Below are 25158 nucleotides of genomic sequence, written 5' to 3'. Positions count from 1 at the left end.
GTGAGAGTCGTGCATGTCCCTAGGAGGGAATTTAACTCTTTTTATTATTATTCTTTTTTTCAGTCTAGGAAACGTAAATGTTCCAAAGACTAGTCTCTATTTAGATGTGGGTGGCTGGGGCATCCAGAGCTTTTTGGAGTTCCTTCACACCTTTTTAACGAATGAATGTCTTAAATAAGTGTATTTCACTGTGGGATTTGCAGATGTAGAATACTCCCCGACGAGAGGAGCTGGGTGTGCCATGCTCCTGAATTATGCCACCAGCTCGCCCTGCCTTGCAAACGCCGGGAAGTAACTCTGTGTTTTAAAACCTAAATGAAGAAGTGCAAAATGAAGCTAGGACTTACAGAATCATTATTACAGTCAAATCTGATGATGAGCTGCTCAAGGCCAATGTTTTGTTGTTCTGAGTTTCCTTTCTGCCTCCCCTGCCTCCATTTCTTAGCTTGACCCCGCTGGAGCCGGGGAGAGCTGCTGGCTCCAGCTGGGGAAAGCTCAGGCCTCCTGGGCAGTGGTTAAAACGTCGATATTCTTGCCATGTGTTGACATTTTGGCATTTCTGCGTCCCTGTTTTGTTATTTAAACTCCTCGTGGGGATGTGACAGAGGCCAGTCATCAGAGGATTTTTTTTTTTTTTTTTTAATTACGTTAAAACCCAGCTCAGCCGTAATCCCCACCTTGGCAGTAGTGGCGCCGTGCGGCCCCACCGTCTGTTGCGTCCCCCACGACAGCCGCCCGCTTTTGGGGAGACCCCTAAACCATCCCCGCCGCCGAGGCCGCGGCGACGAGGCCCGCGGGCCCTCGCCGCCCTCCCTCTTGCGAGGGGAGCGGCCGGGCGGCGCGGAGGTGAGCGGCCGTGGGGCGCTGTCCCCCCGCGGGGAGCCCCACCACCGGCGGGCGGGGAGCGGCCGGGGCCGGGGCGGGGGGCGCGGCGGGCCGCGCCATGGGCTCGGCGGCCCTGGGCCGCAGCGCGTCCGGGGCGGCGCAGGCTGGGCCAGAGGGCCGCGGTGGCAGCCGCGGGGGGCGGCGGGGCCGCAGCGCCGCCATTAGGGGCCTCGGTGCTGCGGGTTCCGCAGGCCGGGGCTCGGCTGGAGGAGGGAAGAGGCAGACGCCGTGAGTACCGCGAGGGGACCCGCACGGCGGGAGGGCCATAAATGACCGAGTGGGGCTATTCGCGTGTGTCGGGCCGGGAGTCGGTCACCGCCTCGGTGTGCGGGCCGGGCGGGAGCCCCGAGCTGGCGTGTGGCGGCGGGCGGGCGCAGGGCCCGGGGCTGCTCCCCCGCCATCGCACTGATGCCCCGGGCCCTCCCGCTGCTCCTGCCGCGGCCCTCAGCGCCAGGGGCACCCCAAAGCCTTCACCGGCAGGCAAACAGCGGCTGCTGGGACAACACTGCTTGAAACCCGCGGCTGTAAACCGCGCCCGTCTCTCTGCATCCCGCTAGTAGCTCCTCCAGTTTGTTGCCGAAGCGCAGGACACGTTTTAAAAGGCGCTTGCTGGTTGTTTACTGTTTGCGTTTTTCAGCTTTGGCAGAGTGAGCCGGTTTCACTTTCAGTTCTTAGCGCTGCAGCCCTCCGAGCGGGAGAGGATTCTCATTTAACGTGTTCATCTGCGAAACAGCGAATTTGAGTTATACTTAAGAATCAGAAAGTAAGCTTAGTGCATTAAATTAGGGTTGCTTTTAAAGGGGCTTCGCTGGCTGATTTCTGTGGGAAAAAAAAAGTAGGTGAGGTACAGTCCGAACACAGCATTACCATATGGTGAAAACAAGGCTTTTACTTTTTTTCTTTTTAGTATCAACACAGTCTTTTACTCCAAGACAGTTTTGCAGTTTGTATTTACATCCCCAATGATGTGGATTTGCCTAGATTGTTGTTCTAGACTAGATTTTACATGTTGTAGCTCTGCAAACTGCTTCTCAGAGACTCGTGCCCTTTTCAGTGATATCAGTGGGACTCCGCTTAGGTGAAGCAGTCTAAGGCTAAGGTTTAGTTTATTCTCGTAGTTGAAAGTGAGAGATAGCAGGAGGTGCTAAGGACAGAAAATAAATCTTGCAGAATAAAACAGACTTTTGAAAACAACTCCACTATTGAGCCCAACAAGAAATGGTACTGATTTAATTAACCAAAGATGACCGTATTTAGGTTTTTTTCAGTGGATTTGTGCTTTTATAGGAAGCATGTTAACTTCTGTGCATCCTGGCATGTTTCTTTAACATGCATTCCTCACTGAAATCTCTATTTTCTGACCGTTTTTTCCTCTCTGAGGTTCTTTGCCTTCCCTTTGTGCCTCAAAAATATTTCAGTTTTGAAATATGTCTGTTTTGGTCATGTTTGACAGCAGAGTTGGAATCATGATAGTTTCTGACAAGTTCTGTGAAAATCAGTGGCTTTGGAAGAGAGAGGGGCTTAAATTAGTATCCGCGGTAAGGAATAGGCAGTTATGTTTGCCACTTCATCTGTTGAAGAGACATCAGACAAATGATCTACCCATGATAGCTGTTGGTGGTGATTACGAGCAATGTCACGTTCCAGCCATGTTACGCGTCTTTTGGTTTGCTGTGGTTATCAAACATGAGGCAAAGATTCTCCTCCAGTCTGCAGTCGCGGTCCCCTGGAAAGGGATGTGGGAATGGTGAACCAGGGACAACGTAATGGTCTGTGAATTGTAAACCTTCGCATCTGTTATGATTACAATTTCGGATCGCTGTCATTAGAGGAGTGTGCACTGAAAAATCCACAAGTCCCATCTGTTTCACTCTGAAGTTACTGTATAAAATTATTTGTTTGGATACCAAAAAATATTACACTTTCAGACTAGGAAACCATGCAAGGCTTTTTTGTTGTTTGAAATTTTCAGCAGGGGTCTGAATAAAGATGTAGGGGCCGAGCCTTCTGAGTTGCCATCCAGATATTGACAAACTGGGGTAACCAAAGCTTGTTAACCTGGATGCAGAACACTGGCTAAGCTTGGCTTTATGCCGTGCAGGTGCACAGCCTGAAAACTAGCCAAAAAGAAACTGGTACTCCAAAGTGCTAAAGACAGGCTCTGTGTTCCTTGCCGAGTAGTACAAAATGTGGGATTAGATCTCTAATTTAAGGTGACAAATTCTGGTTCTCCGTAGCAGCGTGTGGAGAGAAGCTGGTACTGTGAGAGGGCAATTCCTCCTGCCTATCTGAGCCACCACCCAGTGTCTATTGATAGTGTTAGATACATGCTGTTTCTTTTTCATACACGATGTGTGAAATAGACAATAGGTATATTAACCTCACATTTCTTAGTTCTTGGGTTTTTTTGTTGAAGCAGTGTTAGTGGGACTAACAGGCTTAGAAGACTGAAAATAAAGGATCTTCGTGACATCTTGTACCCACAGGACTGTGTCTCTGCATTAATGTCAGTTCAGAGTTCAAACAACATAATCCCATTACTTTTGAAACTGTAATTTGTCTCTGTGAAATAAGATGGAGGAGAGATTTAAGGCTGTTAAAAAATCATGGAAGTGTAGCTGAAATGTACGTTAAAAAAGGGACAGTCATCCACCACAAATATTGCTGACATGTTAGAACTGGTGAAAGACAGAATGTAGAGACAAAACTCTCATTGCAGTGTAATTCTATTTTATTCCAAATGTATGATTAATTTACATAGAATAGACCACATTTGTTCTAAACTGAAGTGTAGCAAATGTTATCAGCAATTAGATTAAATGAGGGAATAAGAACTTTTTTCTTTACTATCAGTATTCCATTGTTCATGCAGTGTCAGGACAAAAGGTTGGACAGATAATATAATATATCCACTACTCCTAGAGACTGATTCATGCTTAGGGCTACTGTAGTGAAACACATGTGGTTTTATCTGGCATAAATATAATATTCTTCCTCTGAAGATTTAAGGGAATACATGTGGCTATATCTCTAGTATAGGACCTTATGGAAAGTCAGGAAATTGGTTCAGCTGATGGCAGTATGACCTGTAAGAGCGATGACTTACATGTCTGATAATTTGGGTAGAGCAGATGCCCTCCTAGAATGCTTAGTTTTTCTGATAGCGAATGGTTTTCTCTAAGCTGTGAGACTTTATCCTCTGCTTTCAGTAGTAGTTTCTCCCACTAGGGCTGCCTGCAAGCTTGCTGTAAGGTACCTCTGGCTTGATTGTAAAAGTGGATTTGGGGATCATAGCCAGTTATGTCCAGATACAGGCTTGGCCCTTTCAGGTGGGTAACCAAGACAAGTGTTTGTGTGTAGCTTACAGGGCCTATCTCTTGGACGAGAAGAGAGTCTGCAAGCAAGCAATCTTAGAAGGGTAGAGAAATCAAACGGATTATGTTCTGTGCTTTCAGACCAAAGGCTAAGTCTTGAAAACATGATTCCTGCAACTGTTCACACTGTCCTGAGTGCTCTATATTTATGCTGCCACAGAAAGAACTGGTTACACTCGGAGAAGAAAAACTAAGGACTGAAATGCGTTTGCAGCTAAAGTATCCTCATAATGAATAGGTACACAACTATCAGACAGCTTGGCGATGGGACCTATGGCTCTGTCCTCCTAGGGAGAAGCATTGAGTCTGGAGAGCTAATAGCTATTAAAAAGTAAGTATTTTCATTTGTTACTTAAGAGTGGGTGGTCCAGGTTTTCCCATTTTATGGTCCACATCACTTGGTCGTGCTGGTTTGAGTACTTCACACTGCACGCATTTGTATTTGCAGTTGTGTTGGGGCAGCATGCAAAGCTCGGGTTCCTTGTTTTCTCCAGAGCCTCAGCATAAGATAAAGAGGGTGAGATGTACAGGGTTATTGTAACAGTGCTTTGCTACTACATGCAGTCAAACATGTATTATGTACATTACTTAGAGTGTTCTGCAATGCTGCTTTGGAATCTGCAGCCCCTTCCCTGCTCCTCACATGAAACATACGTTTCATGGTCTAATTTCCAGTGTAATGTTAATACCGCACTGATAATTAACCCAATGAATCCCATTGTCCATTATCTGTATCTTTATATGCAATTACAAGTTGGTCTTTTCAGCTTAAGATTTTCTTAAAATTCCTTGAGAAATCCTATTTATTTTCTCTGCCGCTTCAGCAGTGACCTTAGCTTGTAAATGGCATATTTGTCCTAGTTCTGGTAAGAGATGGCTGTAAAGCGTTGCAGGCACCTTCCTGAAATACCGACCATGACCCAGGGACATACTGGTCAAAAGAGCTTTCATTACAATCCTGTTTTGTATGAACAGTCAATAGCTGGCTTTAGCAACTTTCTAAGTCCTCTGTGCTGAGCCTATTTTTTCTCTATGAAACCTTGCCAGAGGCACCTTTGATTTTCGTTTTGCAGCATGGCATAAACTCAAAAATTTCAGAACAAACTAGAAGACGATACTCTCTTAGCTTACACATTAATGCCAATCCATTATTAAGAACTGAAATGGCCTGGTGACTGAACACACAAGACAGTAACTGCAAAAATCCGTTTAAACAAAAAAATAGTCCAGACTCCTTCATGAAATGAAGGGCTTCTAGTTCTTAAACTATTCAAATTATAAGAGGTGATTACAAACTGGAACCTTGCTACAATAATAAGTAATACTGAATTATTATTAATGTCTAACAAAGACTCAGATCTTCAAAGGGTGCCTAACTCCCTCCGAAATCCAGACACTAAGCAGTTGGGTATTTTTGTAAGTTTAATGTGTGCTTTTCTTTGTGCATGTATACACGTGACCTTTCATCCCGTTGGTCCTAAAGCACAGAGTTAATGTGTGAAAGAACTGAGTCGTAATCAAAATGCATACGAACAAACAAGACCGTATTTTACACACTTAATACTATGTTCAGAGTTATATTCTGGCTTAGGACAAACCAGCAATTTGTTCCTGTTAGAGTTGCTGATAAGCTTGAAAGGCAGAATTTAAAAAGCAGTTGCCATGATAGATGCGATTTGGGAGGGAAAGAGAAACACGAGGAGCAGTTGACACTGAAAAATGAAGAAATACAACTTAGAGGGGAAAGGTATTGAAATTACAGAGAAATCAAAATATAGATAAGAGGAGCAATAAGAATATGATAAAACTGGAGACACAGTAAAGTGATTTAATTTGGTCTTCATTAGATTTGTTTCAATATTTAGTCTGAGTTGTTCATAACTGTTGTAACCCTTCTTGTCTTTACAGTTAGACTCTACTCCACTGCATAGTACCCTGGAAAGAAAAATAGCATGCCCTGACTTGTGAAAGGCTCTGAAATTTTTGCACCAAGATATATATATATATATATATGTATGAAAAAAGGCAATCCTGTGTAATAGTAGTGCTTTTAAATTCTGTTAAGAGTGTACCTTGTCTACGGATCTAAAGTTCTTTGACAAAGGAGATAATACCTTCTATTTTGATGGAAGAACTGAATTGTTAAGATGTAATGAGACTTACAGGTCTAAGACCAGCTGATGTTGACCATGTATTAATTGTTTTTTTCTCTCTACTTATTGTAGAATGAAGAGAAAGTTTTATTCCTGGGAGGAATGTATGAACCTTCGAGAGGTTAAGGTACTTGTTCCATTCAGTGATTGACTTAAAATTAGACAATCCCTGTCACATATTGGGGTAACATCAAATTCTTTTCACTCCTTTTGTCAAAAAGTCCCCCCAACATGAGCTGTGGCATATGGTATTACAGTTCTGTTTTCTGGCTTTGTATTTGAGTGGGCTGTCTGTAGTCTTACAAAAATTCTTACTAAAATTCTGTAGTCTTACAAACAATCATGTGGTTGTAGAGAGCTGCTTTGTTCTTGCAGTGAGTGGTGAGTGAGAGAACTTTCCTATCACAAAACCTGAAGTCAATTGGTGTTTGTTTTTTAGGGCTTGAGAACACATGCCCTTTGCTCAGCAGTAACCTTTGTTTATGCGGTTATTTCTGGATAGTTGGTTTGGGGGCAGACATTTAGCATGAAATTCTGACACCAGCAAAGCTTTAGGGGTATGTTCTAAGGACTTCTCTTAATTTATAGTCTTTGCTACCACTGTTGCAAACATGCAGAAAGTCTAAGTCACTTTTCTTATAGTACCGCATGTTGGTACTCTGTTGCTACAGCAAGAATGAACATAGAATACACCAAAAATCTAAAAGGAGGGAGAATGAAGACCCAAGTATGCTGTTTTAGGCTGGAATAGAGTTAATTTTCTTCACAGCAGCTTGTAGGGGTCTGTGTTTTGGGTTTGTGACCAAAACGGTGTTGATAACACAGACATGTTTCAGTTATGCTGAGCAGTGCTTGCACAACCTCAGGCCTCTCTGTTTCTCTTCCTTCCCCACCAGTGAGTTGGGTGGGTGTGCACAAGAAATTGGGAGGGGACAGAGCTGGGGCAGCTGACCCCAACTGACCAAAAGGATACTCTACACCATATGATGTCATGCTCAGTATATAAAGCTGGTGGAAGAAGAAGGAAAGGGGGAATGTTTGGAGTGATGGTGTTTGTCTTCCCAAGTAGTAACTGTTATGTGTGATGGAGCCCTGCTGTCACGGAGATGGCTGAACACCTGTCTGCTGATGGGGAGCAGTGAATGAATTCCTTCTTTTGCGTTGCTTGTGCGTGTGGCTTTTGCTTTACTTATTAAACTGTGTTTACTTCAATCCATGAGTTTTCTCACTTTTACTTTTTCGATTCACTCCCCCATCTCACTGTCAGGGATGAGCGAGCTCAGCTGTCTGCCAGGGTTAATCCACAATACCAAGGGAGAATTTCCAGAGTTACATTTACTCCTGAGTCTAACCTGACTATTGCCAGTGCAAGTACAAGAAGAGTGTGAATTCTGCCAGTAGAAAGTTACTTATAGAGAAAAATGCAGTTGTTTTGGTGCCTACTATGATACCAGATAGCTGGCTTTTGAATGACGAGCACATTTAATTAATACGTATACTGTATGTGCATCTGGTAATACTTGGAGATCTGATCTTTGTTCTCAGAGCTGTCTGATTATTTAAAATAGTAAAGAGTTTTTGAAGCCAAGTATTCTGCACGAGTGAAATAGTTTTTTTCTTTTTCATTAGAGTAAAACCCTTGTAAAATCCTGTTTGTGTTTTCTGTTTCTAGTCTTTGAAGAAATTAAACCATGCCAATGTAGTAAAGCTGAAAGAAGTTATCAGAGAAAATGATCATCTGTATTTTGTGTTTGAATACATGAAGGAAAATCTTTATCAGTTAATGAAAGAAAGGTATGTAACATCATAACTCATTCCTGATATAAATTCATTACTTGCGTAATGTGCTTCTAACACCCCTGTGTAGTTTTCCAAGGACTTTGGATCATTTGTTTAGGCTTGGATCACTATGGCTTAAAGCTTTGTGCTACAGTAGAAGCTGTGGCTGTCACCTTTGAGCATATCCCAAACAGTTCAGTGAGATTTTCCAGTGTCTCTTCCTAGATTAGCCTGGCACGTAAGTAGGGCACTCTTCTGGGAGTTAGGAACTGTGGATTTGTAACAGCCCTCATGCTGAGGAGGTGTTGAACCTCAAATTTTTGATTTCTAGGTTCCAGCAATGCTTTTTCTATTAGAGGGTGGTACCACCACCTCTTCTATTACGGCTTCCTCAAATAAATGAATAAATAAAAAGTGGCTGAAATGGTAATCATGTGGGGTCAAATTCTGGATTAGTTCTAGGAATTTTTTTTCCTTGCAATTTGAACTGACATGTCAAAAGACTGTTTATTTCATTTGTCACCATTCTCAATGAAGTCTAGCTTTTTGATATTTGCTGGAGCATTAATAAAGTCTTTATTTTAGCCTTGGACCATGATAGCATCCTTCAGAGGATAATTCGAGGCAAAACAGCTCTCTGCTTTGAATTGTTCTCTGAAGAGGCCATTTTCTCTTTATGGGCTGTAGAATCAGCCTGAGAGATGACAGTAATCTTACTTGATTTAACACAGTAAGGTTATTGTTATATCTCTGAATACTACATAAAATACCTTTTTAAGCATAAAAATACTTACTATGCATGCACAGGTATAGAACAACTTCAACTAAATTGTGTACATATGTATGGATGCTGGTTTTTAATTATATGAAATGATGAACTGTGAGAAAATCGTTTAAGTGCATAACATACAAACCAATTATCTTTAGGAATTTCTTAGAAATGCTTGATATGTCCTAGCTCCTTATGAAAACAAAGAGGGCAGATGTCTGTAGAAGTGTGCTACACATCATATTCTCTACAGTGTAGCTAAGCCTTGGACTGGTTAGGCATTGTACAAATCAAACCTTTAAGAATATGATTTATTTGCTTAAATCTTAGTTAAAATTGCCAGTCTTGCTGGAAGGGATTGTAGAGGAAATATGACTCTCTTTCTGCTATAATTTAAAAAACAAGCAAGCAAATATGAAAATCTGACTCTAGTAGCTGATCTCACTTCTGAAATATGTGATGATCAGGTTTTTTTGAGAGAAATCAAGTTCAGGAAATTGAATAAGGCCCCGCCCTTCTTCTTTATTCACTGTTAGGCTCTTTCTGAGTAAAATTGTCACCGATTTCCACCCCAGCCCATCTCTACTGTGTTTTGGCATGCGGAGGGGCAGCTGGTAAGAGAGGCTGTCATTAAACCGCCTGCCATGGCTGATCTTCTCACCTGAATATTATGAGGAGAACCTCTTGTTTTCAGTAGTAGCAGATGAGACTGTTTTTCAGATAACAGCAGAGAATGAAGTAGCACAATAGCTGCTAGGTAATAACAAGGTAAAGTCAAAAATATGGCTTATATGTGCATTAGAACAGAGGCCAGAAGAAACTGTGCATGAAAAGCACTAAATTAACATGAACCCTTGCTGTCTTGAGGAGCATGCCTGATGACCTATACATGTTAAGGTTTGTTCAGTTTGGCCAATTTCTTTTTTTCTTCCCACACAGCCTTAACTTGATGTCACATAGTCTTAATATAATGTAATGTGGCAATTCTGCAAATACTAGTAAACTTTGTTTGAGAAATAAACTAAATGTGAGTGCTTAAAATATATTTAGTGGTTTTATTGTCATTGTAACCTTTTATTTTTGGTTCATTAGATAGTATAAGCTAATGTGTGAGCTTAATCATTAATACTTATTTTTTCCCTTTTATCCCACAGAAACAAACTCTTTCCTGAGTCTACAGTTAGGAATATTATGTATCAGATCCTGCAAGGGCTTGCATTTATCCATAAGCATGGTAGGTTATGTTTCAGCTGTAAACATTTTGAATTAGAGCAAGATAGTGTCTGTGTAAGTTTTTTAATGAGTACACTAACAGTTACATTACTAACTTTAGTACAGGGAGTGATCGAAAGAATGGCACTGTATGAGAGATTCAGATTACTGAAAATATCCATATTTTATTGTTACCTGATATTTTAATCTGGAGGTTTGCTTAGTTCCTTTTCTCTAGATTTCTACTTTCTCAAACTGGTAGCTGGCCACTTTCTAAAACTCATCTGCTCTTAATGGGGACATTTCTTGATAGATTTAGAGGTTCCATGACATTAAGAATAAAGGGAAAATTAGTCATTTCTCAAGGTACACATAGATACCAGAATAAAATGCATGTTTTCTATAAGGTACACATAAGTAATACAGTCTGAGTGACAAACAGCTTTCATTGCATGGCCTGCCAACTAATTTTTGCAATAATGGTAAAAGCTGAAGCTGGTGTACCAGCCAGTAGTAACAAGACCCACTTTACTAATAAAAAAAATTATTTATTTTAATGATAACTCCCTCAACATGTTTTGCTGCCCTCCGCAATTCTGCCTGCTGAATACCCTGTAGTACATGTATGTTGCTGGTCAGCTCTCAGGGTGATCATCAGTGGCCAAAGTCCTGGAAGTCAGAAGCCTGTAAAGCTGGAGGTGGCATTGCAATATACTTCAATATTTCATTTGAATTTTAGGGTTCTTTCATAGAGACTTGAAACCTGAAAACCTCCTTTGCATGGGACCGGAACTTGTGAAAATAGCAGATTTTGGCTTAGCTCGAGAAATCCGATCTAGACCTCCCTACACCGACTATGTATCCACAAGATGGTAAGTGCTGGTATTTGCCTACATTGTGTGAAACCTATAATCAAGCCTTTGAAGAAGTAAAGTATTATATTTGTGCTGAAGGTAATTACAGTTTTGATGCCTCCTCTTTATGAAACTTTTACTTAAGCTTGGCATAATTTGAAAAGCTTCAGTTAATGCAAGATAGTTTCCAGATGGCAGCAGCAGCACAGGAACTGAGAAGGGACCTGATAAGGCAGGTGGGACATGCTGGGATTGTCGCGTGCCTGGAAGGCATTAGAGAGCTTAGAAGAGTTTATATAGATTTTAATTCTTCATTCTAGAAAAAAATGAAACCTTATCTATAGGACAGGAGAGAATAGGAGCTTTTAAAGGGATATTTGCTCTTAACAGCAAAGAGTGAAGAGCTGAATGGTTTCGTGTATGTCTGTTTGAATTGTGTTGATTGTTGGGATTTGTTTCTTTTCTTTTTTTTCTCTCCCTTACAGGTACAGGGCTCCTGAAGTCCTTCTGAGATCCACCAGCTATAGTTCTCCAATAGATATTTGGGCTGTTGGTTGTATAATGGCAGAAGTTTACACACTGCGGCCTCTCTTCCCAGGCACCAGTGAAATTGATACTATATTCAAAATTTGCCAAGTCTTGGGGACGCCAAAGAAGGTAGCTACAGTGACATTCCACACTGCAATAATACTAGAAGTGTTCTACAATACAGAATGGCACAAGAGCAGTAAGCATAAAAATAATTTTCACACTTACTGCTATCGTACAGCATTGATCTCAGATATAGTAAACTAAATTAAAACTTATTTTCTGTGAAATAAGCAGCATGTAATTCTGCCATAAAACTTGACATTTAGGGGAGGAGAAATAGACCCCTGAACAGCAAAAAAAAAGTAATTAGACTGTGATTTCATTAGGTGGAAGTTTCATTTTCTCTTGCATATTCCATATAAACCTATGGTTTAAGAGGCTAGAAATTGGAATCATGACAATACTCCTGTGTCCTGATTCCATTTGTGGCTTTGACTTGGTCAGATGCAAAGCAAGACTTACCTCTCACCAGAGGTTTGAGGTGAAAATTTCTAGTAAAATCTTTAAAACAGTCTAGAGCAAGCTGGACATAGTCTATTACTGATAGGAGACTATACGCTAGTGTACTTAGACACTGTATTTTACAGCTGAACTGTCTTTATAATTAAAAATCTCATTCTTCCAGAATGACTGGCCTGAAGGCTACCAACTTTCAGCCTCCATGAATTTTCGCTGGCCTCAGTGTGTACCTAACAACCTAAAAACCCTCATACCTAATGCTAGCAGTGAAGCAGTGCAGCTCATGAGAGACATGCTGCAGTGGGACCCCAAAAAGCGGCCAACAGCTAGTCAGGTTTGGTTTCGTTTTCTTTTCTTTTTCTCACATCTGCATGTGGCGCTTCCTTTCACTACAAGACACCTTTTATAGACAATCAACTAACAGTTGCTCAGGAGTGCAGTTCTTATAAGGGAGAAGAGCAGAAGCCAAGAACAATTTGTAAGACAAAGGGGAGTAATTAAAAGAGGGTAATCAATCTTTTGCATGCAGCATCAACTGCATGGGGTGTGTGCTGAGTGGCCATGTGTGTGACCTCAGCATGCATAAGTACACCTGAATTAAGTATAATCCAGTGACTATGAATGGCAGCAGAGTGAAGGTAGGATGTATAGAGGAAGGCTGTCATGCCATTCTTTCTCCAACTCAGGACATTCTATGATTCTGTTGATACGTGCCACAGAATCACAGAATGGTGAAGGTTGGAAGGGGCCTCTGGAAGTCATCTGGTCCAAGCCCCCTGCCCTCGGCAACCTGTGCCAGTGCTCAGTCACCCTCACAGAGTAAAAACCTGTTTACTTATGTTCAGAGAGAATCTCCTGTGTTTCAGTTTGTGCCTATTGCCTCTTCTCCTGGCAGTGGGCACCACTGAAGAGAGCCTGGCTCCATGTTCTTTGCACCTGCCCTTCAGGTATTTACATACTTTGATAAGATTCCCTTTCACCGTCTGTTCTCCACGCTGAACAGTCCAAGCTCACTTAGTCTTTCCTCATATGTGAGATGCTTTGATCCTTTAATTGTCTTTATGGCCTTTCACTGGATTCTCCATTATGTCCATCTCTCTCTTCTGCTGGGGAGGCCACAGCTGGACACAGCACTTCAGGTGTGGCCTCACCAGTCCTGAGCAGAGGGAAAGGATCACCGCCCTTGACTTGCTGGCAACACTTTGCTCGTGCAGCCCAGGATACTATTAGCCTTATTTGCAGCAAGGGAATATTGGTAGCTCCTGTTCAACTTGGTGTCTAGCAGGTCCTTTTCTGCCAAGCTGCTTTCCAGGCGGTTGACCCCAGCATGTTCTGGTGCATGAGGTTGTACCTCCCCAGATGCAGGACTTGCTCTTTCTCCATGTTGAACTTGATGAGGTTCCTGGCAGCCCCTTTTCTCCAGCCTGTCGAGGTCCCTCTGGATGGCAGCACAGCCCTCTGCTGTATCAGCCACTACTTCCAGTTTTGCGTCATCAGCAAACTTGCTGAGGGTGCACTCTGCACCACCATCACCATCATTAATGGAGATGTTGAACAGTATTTGCTCCAATATTGATTTCTGGGGTACGCTGATACCTACTGGCCTCTGGACAGATTTTCTTCCGCTGATTGCCACCCTCTGGACCTGGCCGTTCAGCCAGCGTTCAGTCCACCTCATTGGCTGCTCATCCAGCCCAGCGTTGCCTGGATAAAGCTGGCTTATGCAAGGCAGCTTGCAGGGCACACTCAGCTCAATTGCACTGTAGATATGGCCCAACATCCTGTACATAAGCATAGCCCAAGTAACAGTATTGCACATCTAATGGGCCAGTTGATGTTGACAGTTGCCACCTATTTCAGATATCAGTACTGTAGTGGTAGTACCCAGCTAATGAAATGAACAGGGCACCTTTTGAAAAACAGATGTTGTTCTCGGTTCAAATCTGATTTGACTGCAATAAAACCGCAGCTGAAGCTTTGTGATTAGATCAGACCTTCAGTACAAATTGTAATAAAAAGCTTTAAAGCTAATAAAAAGTTACAAAGTAAAATAGATGGAGAACTCTCAAACATAATGAAAAGCAAAAAATATTGACTATCACAGAGTCACAGAATGTTAGGGATTGGAAGGGACCTCAAATGATCATCTAGTCCAATCCCTCTGCCAGAGCAGGAACACCCAGAAGAGGTTACACAGGAAGGCGTCCAGGCGGGTTTTGAATATCTCCAGAGAAGGAGACTCCACAACCTCCCTAGGCACTGTAGCTTGGACTATAGCTTGGTATTAAGAGCCATTAACAAATATTTTACAATAAGGTGCAAATATGTTGAGGAATCTGAGCTTTTAGAAGCTTTTTTTTTCAGTGAGAAGTCTTTGGGAAGATGAGTAGACCTGAAACAGCAAGATGGGCAGAGATGAATTGCCTTTACTGACAACTCCTTAATTACTTGTAAGGCAGGATAAAGATACTTCTACCAACATGTCTTCTGAAGAAGAGAGAGACTGTTTTTCATAAGGGTTTTATTTCTTTCACTTGATTCACTCTCGGAATTGGAAAATGGAAGAGATGGGATGTCTCTAGAGTCATTCAAGTCTTGATGGCTGAATCTATGATGACAGGTGTGCGTGTGTTTGCACATGTACACACAGACACACATGAAGAGACAGCACATAATGAAACATGCCACTAGGTGCCATTTACATGGTTAAGTGTCTTGCTTCTGCAGAACCTCATCCTTTTGTGGAAGTCCACAGAGGATTTGATAACATGGTATCTGTTGAAACTTTACTGTTGCAGCATTATTCTGAAGTGGACTGTACTTCCTAGAATCTAGTGTTGAGAGATGGGTCTTCTGCTGTTTCCCACCCCAGAAAAAAAAAGGAAATTAAATTCATACTGTTACACAAGGCTAGGGTAAGTTAAAAACTTTGTTTTCCTAAGGTGGATCCTAACATCTTAATTATGTTTTAGGCACTTCGATATCAGTACTTCCAGGTCGGGCATGCCCTGGGCGTTCAGGAACTCGGGAAACAAAAGGAACTGCATAATAAATCATCTCTGCATATTAAGCCTGTACCTCCAGCACAACCCCCTCCGAAACCTCATGCCCGCATTTCATCAAGGCCTTTTCAACAAAACCAGTCTTCTCAGCACTTGGTGTACCCATATAAGACAGACAACTCGGGGGCTGAGCACAGTAACTACTTACAGGAAGACAAGTCTAATCAGGTTCTTCTGCCTGCAATTCACAATAAGGTTCCTCAGCAGGTAAAGGCCTATCTAGCTTAAGATACGCCTCCTGATATACTGCCTGATTTTTCCTTAATTGTGTTTCTTTTTCTTGTTCTCTTTCCTGAGATTCTTATACTTTACTAAAAGGACATGAAATGGGAATAAAGAATAGTTTACAACTTTCTGCTAGAAATGGGAAGTTACTCTGTTGAAATCTAAATCAAATTGTTGTAAAGCAAGCAAGTCATTTTCTCATTTCAAAGCCATTTTATGCTTACCTTTGTTGTAAAGCACCACTTAAAGGATGACACTGTGATTTCATACAAGTGAAAAGGATGTGCAGTGGTCAGAATATTAATGAGACTGATGCCAGAGAGAAAAGTATTAAGCTAAAGTGTGTTGAGAGGTAGGGGAGCTATTGCCTTCATCCATTTAAAGCATCCAGTTTCTGTAACTGAGAATAATAGTCCCTTTGGGCTTCTGTACTGGCCATGGAAAACAACAGATTCTTCTTTCAACAGAAGCAGCTACCATTTCTGTTGATTTTACAAGGAGACTGGACTCATAAGATGGATGATGAGAGCAGACTGAATACTGCTGCTAAGAGATTGGTCTGAAGCAGTGTCTGCACTGGCCATACACAAAGTCACGCAAGGTTAAAATGTACTGATGAGCTTAAATAGATGAGAGGCACAAATTTGTGCCTGCACTGTCCCCCAAGAAGAATGTTTTGTAAGTATCTAGGTACAGGCTTGTGGAAACATGAACATGCCTGCAGTTTTGTACTCCCAGGATGAATCAAGGAATAAAAATTGAGCGTGAGCTAATCGTTTAGGAGGTGTATAGTGAAATATAAATAGAATTGGAATTGAGACCTAAGAAATTTTTTCTTCCATCAGTGCAAGATGCTTTATTAAAGGATGAAATGCAGAAGGTATGTAATAATGTCTACAGGCTACAGATTGTGTTCTTACCGTCTTTAATGAAGGACTAGGATTCTGTTGTTACAGCTTCACTACCACTGTTAATTTTTGAGGAAAAAAAAGATCGTCCTTGTTCCTGCCACCTAGTTTGTGATGTAAGCACATGGATTTGTTTCTTTTCAATCTTTATAACAGAAAACATCTGCTGGGACTGAGAATATAAATGGCGGACTTAAACCAAAAACTAGGCAAAGATGGGGACATCTTGCCAGAACGGTGAAGAGTTCTGAAGACTGGGATGACTTGGAAGACCTTGATTTCAGCTGTTCCATCACGAGGATGGACTTGAAAAACATGAAGAGGCAGAATGATGAAACTATTTGTAGGTAAGTTGGTTTCTTTTACGTTTGTGTGCTATTTGGTCATAATTCCTTAGGCTTCGTTTCTTTTTTCATAATGTTGTTCGTTAGTCTTTGCCTTGGCTGCTTGTTGCATGCTAATCTTCAAATTGCAACACCTATTTTGATGGACAATGCACCCTTCTATACAATTCCTTGTTCATTTTTCCCCACTGAAAATGATGCTTAGCTTAAGTCTTCCCAAGTTAATCTTTGAATATATACTTTCTATTTTACATACGAACCATTTTGACATATTCCATGCATATGAACTGTTTTAGGTGACTCCAAGCTACAGTTTCTGAGGGTCATACACAACAGAGAAAAACTTACTGGGTGATTTATAAAAACTTTAAATGCAATATATAAGGGAACCAGAAGCGGAAATCTGATTTTCAGGGCACTGGTATGGCTTCAGGCTGAAAATATTCCCTGTTGTCTGTGTGTTTATGCTGTAGCAAACACAATATGAGGAAATGATTCCTGGAGATGAGAAGGCCAACTGTGGATAAACATGCACCGTAAGAATTGGACTAAGTGTAGTAATTTTTGTGTTATAGATTTGAAAGCATTTTGGACCTGAAGCCTTCAGATGCTGTAGGCTCTGGTAGCAGCGCACCTTCCCACGTGACTTTTCCACGGCAGGACACTCCCACGCTGCGAGTTTCTGCAGCAAAGCAACACTACTTGAGACATTCTAGGTATCTACCTGGTTAGTAAAAACTACTTATTTCTTCTTCGTCTTTCTGTTAATTCCAACAGTAGTATGAAATAACCATTGGTACACTAGGCTTTATCCTTTGAGCTTGCAGCGGGGGAGGATGCTGCTTAAAGAAAATGAGGAGAGCAAGAACTTTACTAATGTAGATGGCCATGAGAGAAACTACATTCTAGCAGTCTAGCAACTGAGATAAAACCTGCTTGCAAGAAGGGATGGGATTGTTGGTACTTCCTCCTGCTGGATGCTCTCTTTTACTTTAAAGTGTGTTAGAAAATATCTGTTAACGTGCCAAGCTATTTCTTCGTTTCCCTAAGAAGGATAAGAAAGTGCCCTAGGTTTACCTCATGAGTGTATAATGCCATGAGCAACCAAAGCTGGGAATATGCTTTGCTTGTAGGTTGGAGTTAAAGAGAATGCAAATCTGTGTCTCTGTAGAGGAGCCACGTGCCTGTCTTCATGTTAACCTCTGCTATACTGAGACCAGCAATGGGACAGGATGAAGTACAGGAAGTGGGCAGCATGCCTGCCTGTATTTTAAAATAAGCTGGATATAAATGAATCGTCTTTTCTGTTCATAGAGGCAGTGTTAGCTGTTCGTTAACTAGTAGTACTAGTACTTGAAAATTAATTAAGTCAACTAGAAGGTATCATGGTGGTAAACTCGATCTTTTCTCTTGAAACAATTAATTTCAGTGACTTTCAAATTGGATCACTACTTAAGTAGAGCTTTGATAGCTAGGAGTTGTGTTACTAGAGGAGGATGTAAAACACATTGATCCCAGGCCTGCCTTTGCTTTACCATAAATTGTAATTGCATCCTTGCATGTTAGACACTCTGCTAAAATATGGGATGTATATTAAATACAATTAATATGCGACATATGAACTCTAATGCAAACTGTTTGCACAATCTGTGGTTTCTATAGATACACCAAAGAAGAGTACAGTACTGTGGGAAATGTAGTTACCATTATTTACTTCCAGGTTATCTTGCCACTGTTAGGCTAAAAGCTGTAAAATGTTGTGTTTGATGTGAAGCATAGATTTCATTTACATAGCAAGGTTCACCTTCTGTGACTTGAGAGTATTTGTGGCCTTGATGTAAGGGTTCTGTTCCTTGGCGTAGAGCACCCATTGACGCTAGTGGAACTATTTACCCCATTAGCTTTGCAGGAACAGGGCCTATGACTCAGCATAGCGTTCCCGTGTGAGAGGATGGACTGTAACCCAGAGGCGTGTTAGAGTGGAAAGGTTTTGGTTCAGTTCACTGAACTGCACAACTGCTCTGAGACTGTGCATCAGATGAAATTAATGCAAGTCTGTGTAGCAGATTTCAGCGTGGTTATTTTTGCAATAGGAATAAGCACAAGGAATAGCACCGTCTCCACTTCAAACAAAGAGTCTGTTCCGTCAAATGCCTGGCCCAGTTCTGGTTTGCCTGGGAAAACTTCTGCTTTGGGAGGAAGTATTAACAGGATGAATTCAGGTAAGAAGCTGTGCTTAACACTCTGAGAAAAGATAATGGGTGATGTCTCTGCAATTCCAGACAGCTCTATTTTGGGTTCACCTATTTCTAATACATTGTCAGTTCTGAAGATATTTGCTAACGGTGTCTGTTCTTTCTGTTGAAATCAGTTTATGAGCACTGTTCCTTTGATTTGGAGGCTACCTTAAACTGAAACACAGTGATTTCTTCTAATGAGTCCCCAAAAGTCTGGTTTGATCCTGAGGGTCTCTTCCAACTGAAATGATTCTATGAAGTACCACATGCATAGAAGGATAGACAGCTTAGGTCTATTCAACCTGAAATACTTCATCTCACTTGCGATTTCCCTTGTCTGTTTTTGTAAGTCATATTTTCAGGGTCCCAAATTGTTTTAGGCCAGCTGGTGTATAAATAGCCATAGAGGAGGAAGCTGGTCTAAACTGAGCTAACTATACACACCACTCTTCTTATGTGAATAAAACAAATAAAATAATCTCTCATCATGTCTTTTAATTGTTGCTGTTTAAAATAGTGGAATAATTGTAGATTTGAAAATGTCAGACAAAAAGAAAAACTCTTCAATTTTTCTTCTTCAGGTTTTTGGGGCATTTGGTATTTCAGGTATTTAATCCCTATTATTTGATTTGAAGTCATTAATTCATTGATTTTCACATTAGGTTTTACCAGATATACTTAAACATGTTGATGTTTCTAGATTGTATCTATGTATTCCCTCTATAAATCTTCCTTGGCTTCAGGTTTTCATGTGATGTTACAGTTCTGAAGTGAAGTACTTGTTTTGTATATGTTGTTATGAAAATGTTTGATTGGGAAAATTTCTGTTGAATCTTGGCCCAAAGAAGCATTTCTGGCCTTTAGAAACTCTGGTTCAAAAAATAAAGACTTAAGATTTTGCATATAATTTATTCAGAAAATCATTCTTTAAATACTCAAGATGGGAGGATATTGTAAATGACAAAACTACATGAGAACCTTATATACATAGCACGTCTCCTTCCTGGCTCTTCTGCAAGTTTTTGCTGCTTTTGTAGCTGCATAGGATATAATTAGGCTTTTCACTTTTGTACTTATTGCCATAATTTCCCACAATATGCTTTGCTACTGCTCTACTGCTCTTGTGCATTATAGGTGTATGTGCCATGGGTCTGATCTGTGCATGCTGACTTGCTTAGTGTCCATGTGCACTATGAGACTAGACTGTTTATAACTATTTTTGTTCCAATTTCTACAGCTTATTCTACAGGTCAGTCAGATCTGTTCCTACTCATCCTAGGGACAAGTTTTGTAGCTGACTTTCCAAATTTAGAACATGCACCTGTCCCAGTTTATTAGATTGCGCTCTTACTGGCTTCAGTAAGAGCTTTGTGTGGCACCAGAGCCCCAGACTCACTGCATAGGAATCAGGAGTGAGTATACATATAGGTGAAAGTCAAACAAAATAATTCCAACTGAGATGCTACATTTTGAAAGCTTTGAGAAACCTTGAAAAAAATCTGAGTTGTCAGGGAGAAATGGAAATTGCCCTTCTAGGAGTGCAATTTGTACCTGTTTCCATTCATCTGTAACGCAGTCTGGTGCTGACAGTCTCCTGAATGCAGGCATATGTAGGATCTGTGGATTTCTAGTGTCTTCAACAAAGTTCTTGTTTTCATCAGTCCGTGGTTCGGCTTGAGCTTAACTATGACCCGTCCGTGCACACTTTTGTCATCTGTTGATAATAAGTGAGATCCCTTGGCTTGAGCTCAAGTGTTCCTTGCTGTTTCTTTCAGGGCCCATAGGATCGAGCGGTCTAACTAGTGCTTATGTCCCTTCATTTCTGAAGAAGGAGGTCGGCTCTGCTGGGCAGAGGGTTCAGTTAGCACCGGTTGTGGATCCATCTTCTAGTAAGTATGGTACCAAAGTTGTCTTGGTCCCTTACTCATTACTCTGGTAATGCTGTATATCCACAGCACTGAACTACATGTCTTTGTTTTACTTTATTTGTAAATATCTGACTGACCGGAACTACAGCTAGTCACGTTGCAGTGCTTCATATGGAAAAGGACTTGGTTTATTTTTACTTTGTTTATGAAATACGTGGTTTTGTCCACAGCATATTTCAATGGGACCTAGAGGTTGGTGGCACAGATTTCACAGTTGTCAAATCAGTGATATAAATACTCCTTGTCTGATAAGGTTTCAGGGATTGGATCTACACTATTGTTTCACATCGGCAAATTCTATTAAAAAAAGGAGGCTTATTACCTGAAGAAATAAAGATCTTAACCTGCACCCAGTTGCTGTTCAGTGTGGTCAGCTACTCACTGAACCTTTCTCTCATGGCGTTTTCTTTTCTCCATTAGATTATGCTGCTCTGAAGTCAGTAAGACCCCATCTCGGACGGCCATCGTTCAATTCACCTACCAAAAGCACCCCGGGGTTGATGCCTCTCCCACCACCAGCTCACCCGATCCATGGGCGCGTTGACTGGTCTGCAAAGTATGGTGCTCACCGGTGATGTGCGGACATACTCTCCGAACCAGTGCGTGTTTCCCATCAAATGATGGATAACATGAGACAATTTGATATGCCGTTTTGTATACCTGTATATTTAAAAGAAACAGATCTTATATGAGTGAGACATTTTGAAAGGTTTTTTTATTTACTTTTATTTGTATTAATTTGAATGCAATCTTGTACCTTTTTGTATAAAATTGTTTTGTTATATAATTGGGTCCAGTTACTTTCATAAATCTGATACATTTTGTATATATGGCTTAGGGGGGTTGGCATTTTTATATGAGAAATTTTTATAACAAACTTTTTTAAAAATTAAATTTTCCTTTATTAGATTCAACTTTTTTATAGAAGTGGATAAAAAAAAGTGAAGTGGTGCAATATTGCAGTGGAAGAGAAGTACTGAGGAAGGAGCATTCACTACACATTTTCTGAATTGTACATGCTAAATGAGGCTGTATAATTTCAGTGATGCCATGTCTTGATGCCAAGCTTCTGTTGTTCTGTACTCATTTGCTTTGTACTGACATCAAAGGATTGAGTGACCAGCAGCCGAAACTCTCCTTTGCAGACGCTGAGAGACTGCTGAAAGTCAGTGGGAAGCTTTTTTTTTGTTTTTAATTTATTTTTGCCTTTACCAGGTTTTTGTTGGACTGCTGTCCAGCTTTCCAGCTCCATTCTTTTGCTTTTACCAAATTCGGGGAGTCTTCTTGTCTGATGAAGGGTGAATACCCTTCTGTAGATCTGTTTTCTGACACAGCGCTCTTTTTTTCTGGCTTCAAAGTTGCTTCTTGGCATTGTTTGCTATGAAATAGAATGTGGACCTACCTCTGTTAAATTAATTTAAATATTCTAATAATGTCTAAAGAGAAAAATCAGATTCTGCTGCTGCTTCGTTGTTAGGAATATGAGATCTGAAGACGTATTTGAAACAGTATTAACAATTATAAATCTGGTTTCAAAGTAACAACATATTAGTGATACAATACACCAGCAGCAGAGTTTAAGAAAACAATATCTGTGCAGTTGACCTAATTTTCGTCACTGTTTTAAATCATTTTTGGAAAAAAAAATGCAGAGGAAATTAGTCAGTTTAAGCTTACTTCAGTTCTTCTTCACTTCAGTACATCTTTACTCACAATGTGAAGAACATGTCAGCTTCTGTAAGTTAGGCCCCCAGGCTCTACTGGGAAAAGTGGGACTTTACCTGGTCCTGCTAAAAAACATTGTAAATTTGTGGTTGATTTCACAGAAACTGATACAGCTCTTTGAGGAGCAGTTTAACTCAGTTTATAAGAGAAGATGAACTATCAAACTGCAGAGAATAGAAAATGGCCCCTTATTCTGGTTTTATTCTGCACTGGAAAGTTGTACCGGAGTCCAGCCATCAGCAAAAGATTCGTGTAGATCAGAATCAGCATTCGCGTATTCCTGCACCTCCTTCCACAGAGGGAAGATAAAACAGTACAGTGTGGTGGGAGAGCATCTGTTATCGCTGTTTTAGACCAGCACCGCCAAAGCTGAAGCCTGCTATGAGAGTGTGGCTTCCCGCAGATGTGTGCAGAGATGCTCACCTTCTGAGCTCGTTGTGTGAACAGATCAGGCAAATCTTGCATTTATGAGACTTAGATCCAGTCTGAAGGGATCAGGGCAGGTGTGGTTCTCAGCACCCGGGCCTTTTGAAGGAGGCGAAGGGCGAGTGTGTCAGCGAGACCCTGCTTGCGGAGTCTGCCGGCACCCATGGCACCCCAGCAGCTGCTGGAGACGGGAGATGGATAACTCATGCTGGCCTTTCCAGTCCTCCCACAGAGAACGTGTGGGACTCGGAGGAAGCTGTACCCCAGAGCAGGCTGCTGGCTCCGTGCTACGGGCAGCTGTGAGGACCACCGGGCACTGTTGGATTTTATGGACTCAGTCCACAGAACAAGACAAAAAGGGAGCAGAAGGGTCTATGCATTAAAAAGAAGTATGTGTACAAGACTTACAGATGCCAAGGACATGTTAACATGTCCAGCTACCCCAGTTATTTGTTCATAGCAAGTGTGAACTCCACATCTAACTGCTTCCGAAGTGGCAGTGCCAGTGTGTCACACTGAACTAAAACAGCCATTCGATTTCTAAAGCACATACTGATGGTGTCTTTGGGTGAGCGGAAAGAGAGATAGGTATATTTGTGTTAGAACTGGAAAGATAGTTTTTTCCCTTGTGGGAAATATCGATATTTATGTCTAGATATCATTTAATATCATTTAATTTATTTTATCACTGAATTATTGGTCTCAAGAGGGAACACCCTGAGCTTATCCTAAGTATCCCTAGACCTAAGTAGGCAATTTAACTAGTATGTTCCATATACTTAATTCCTACTAGTGAAAGCAAGAGATGAACAAACCATGAGAATGGGCTGCTGAGGCTTAGGTTGGTCCTACCTAACTGCACGCACCTAAGCGTGAGCTTCTTTCTTGTGAGCTGACTCTGTCAACGAGTGGTGAGTGAGAATCATCTCGAGAAAAATTCAGCTCACCCGAGAACTTGCCAGTGCTCTGGAGATGCCTGGGTCTCTCCGCTAAGGGTGGGGACTACTCCACGTGTTTAAAGTTCTCAGCCTTTTTCAGCCCTGCAGCGATTTTCTTGACCACAGCATTCAGGTTTTGGTCAGTCTGGCAAAAAGATTAGAAAAAGAAGTAGTACCTTTTTTGGGGCATATCTCCTGCTTTCCCAAATTAAAGCCTGCCTTTAGGAAAAAAAAGCTAATGATCTTGATATTCAGAATCACTTCTGCTAGTTTTAACTTAGTGGGACAGAAAAATTGCTGAGTACAAGTATAGCGGCAGCAGTCTTGTAGCCTTTACTCAAGCAAATTCCTACTGAAGTTGGAAAAAGTTATTTTTGAGCAAGGACTGAGCTGACTGAGCTATGTATTTTACTGTGCTGTCTCAGTGTGCGATACAGATATGGAAAAGATGTAGGGCTTTATTATACTGAAAGCTGGACAAGCAGCATATCTGAGAATTTATCATATGTAACGTACTACTTCGTGTTTTAATATTTAGCAGCGTCTTCATGCAAAATGTTTTTAGAATCCTACTGTTTACATTTTCTCAGGCTTTTATGCATAACATGTAATAATGACTGTTGGAAATAAAGGAGCCTGACAATGGACTCGTTCACCTTTGTAATACAGATTTTCATAAAAGTTTTGTTTAAGTGCCATGATGTTAAAGAAAAAAAAAAAACAAACTCAGAAAACCCACTTCCATGGTATTTCTGTACCTAATAAGATCGTTGATGTGAGCAGGTTGTTCCATAATGTGAGGAAGAAAACATATTGAAAGGATGTTTTTGAACTAATGTGGAAGGAGAGGGTGGAGTAAGTTCTTTAAGAAATAATGGTTCTTGTTTGTTCAGTGTTTTTGTTCAAAACCATTATAAATATTTGTTTAATTCCTTCTGTGTTGTCTCTTTTCCAGAATAAAGTTACTCTCAAAGAATTAATGACTGAGTGGAGTCTTGATCTTTTATAATAAAAGAACTTCAGTTTTGCTTTTGTTTGTTTCTTTCTTTAGTTGTGGGGTGTTGGGGTTTTGGTTGGGGTTTTTTTGGGGTTTTGTTTGTTTGTTTTAAATAAGCCTTACATTGGGTGCCTTCTGGGACGGGTGCTGCCTCCTGGCAGCTGTGCTCTTTCTGCAAGTTTGTGACCTACGTGATTCGAGTCTCACGTAGTTTCTGCACTATATCATGAGCTTCGTGTAAAGCTGGCGGTTTCAGAGGAGTTGACATCTGAGCATTAAACTGACTACAGCG

At 41.1% G+C, this 25158-nt stretch overlaps 1 protein-coding gene across 5 annotated transcripts; it reads left to right on the top strand.

Moving 5' to 3' along the window:
• The first annotated feature begins 760 nt into the window (after positions 1–760).
• On the top strand, positions 761–24818 carry CILK1 (ciliogenesis associated kinase 1). 5 transcript variants are annotated; one of them, XM_065632467.1, is made up of 15 exons: positions 936–1113; positions 4341–4590; positions 6485–6539; positions 8085–8206; positions 10115–10194; positions 10912–11044; positions 11512–11683; positions 12243–12410; positions 15049–15345; positions 16428–16618; positions 17191–17342; positions 18709–18837; positions 20628–20741; positions 21201–21379; positions 21689–24818. In XM_065632467.1, exons 2-14 carry the CDS (start codon positions 4490–4492, stop codon positions 21353–21355), a joined length of 1869 nt encoding a protein of 622 aa, XP_065488539.1. In that variant the 5' UTR covers positions 936–1113; positions 4341–4489; the 3' UTR covers positions 21356–21379; positions 21689–24818. The 5 variants fall into 5 exon arrangements, with proteins under 5 accessions (XP_065488538.1, XP_065488539.1, XP_065488540.1 ...); XM_065632466.1 differs by lacking the exon at positions 936–1113 and adding an exon at positions 761–846 and having other exon boundaries at positions 21201–24818; XM_065632468.1 differs by having other exon boundaries at positions 4420–4590; positions 21201–24818.
• The last annotated feature ends 340 nt before the right edge of the window (positions 24819–25158 follow it).

Source organism: Caloenas nicobarica, chromosome 3 (genome assembly GCF_036013445.1).
Source record: "Caloenas nicobarica isolate bCalNic1 chromosome 3, bCalNic1.hap1, whole genome shotgun sequence".
In the NCBI taxonomy this organism is placed as follows: domain Eukaryota; kingdom Metazoa; phylum Chordata; class Aves; order Columbiformes; family Columbidae; genus Caloenas; species Caloenas nicobarica.
The sequence above is the reverse complement of the archived record's forward strand: the minus strand, read 5'-3'. Positions and strand labels throughout refer to the sequence as shown.

Excerpts from the sequence above, each read along its gene's own strand:
- CILK1 (XM_065632466.1), top strand. The coding sequence starts at position 4,490 with ATGAATAGGTACACAACTATCAGACAGCTTGGCGATGGGACCTATGGC. Across the intron at positions 10,195-10,911 it reads TGCATTTATCCATAAGCATG|GGTTCTTTCATAGAGACTTG; the intron begins GTAGGTTATGTT and ends TTTGAATTTTAG. Across the intron at positions 17,343-18,708 it reads ACATTCTAGGTATCTACCTG|GAATAAGCACAAGGAATAGC; the intron begins GTTAGTAAAAAC and ends TTTTTGCAATAG.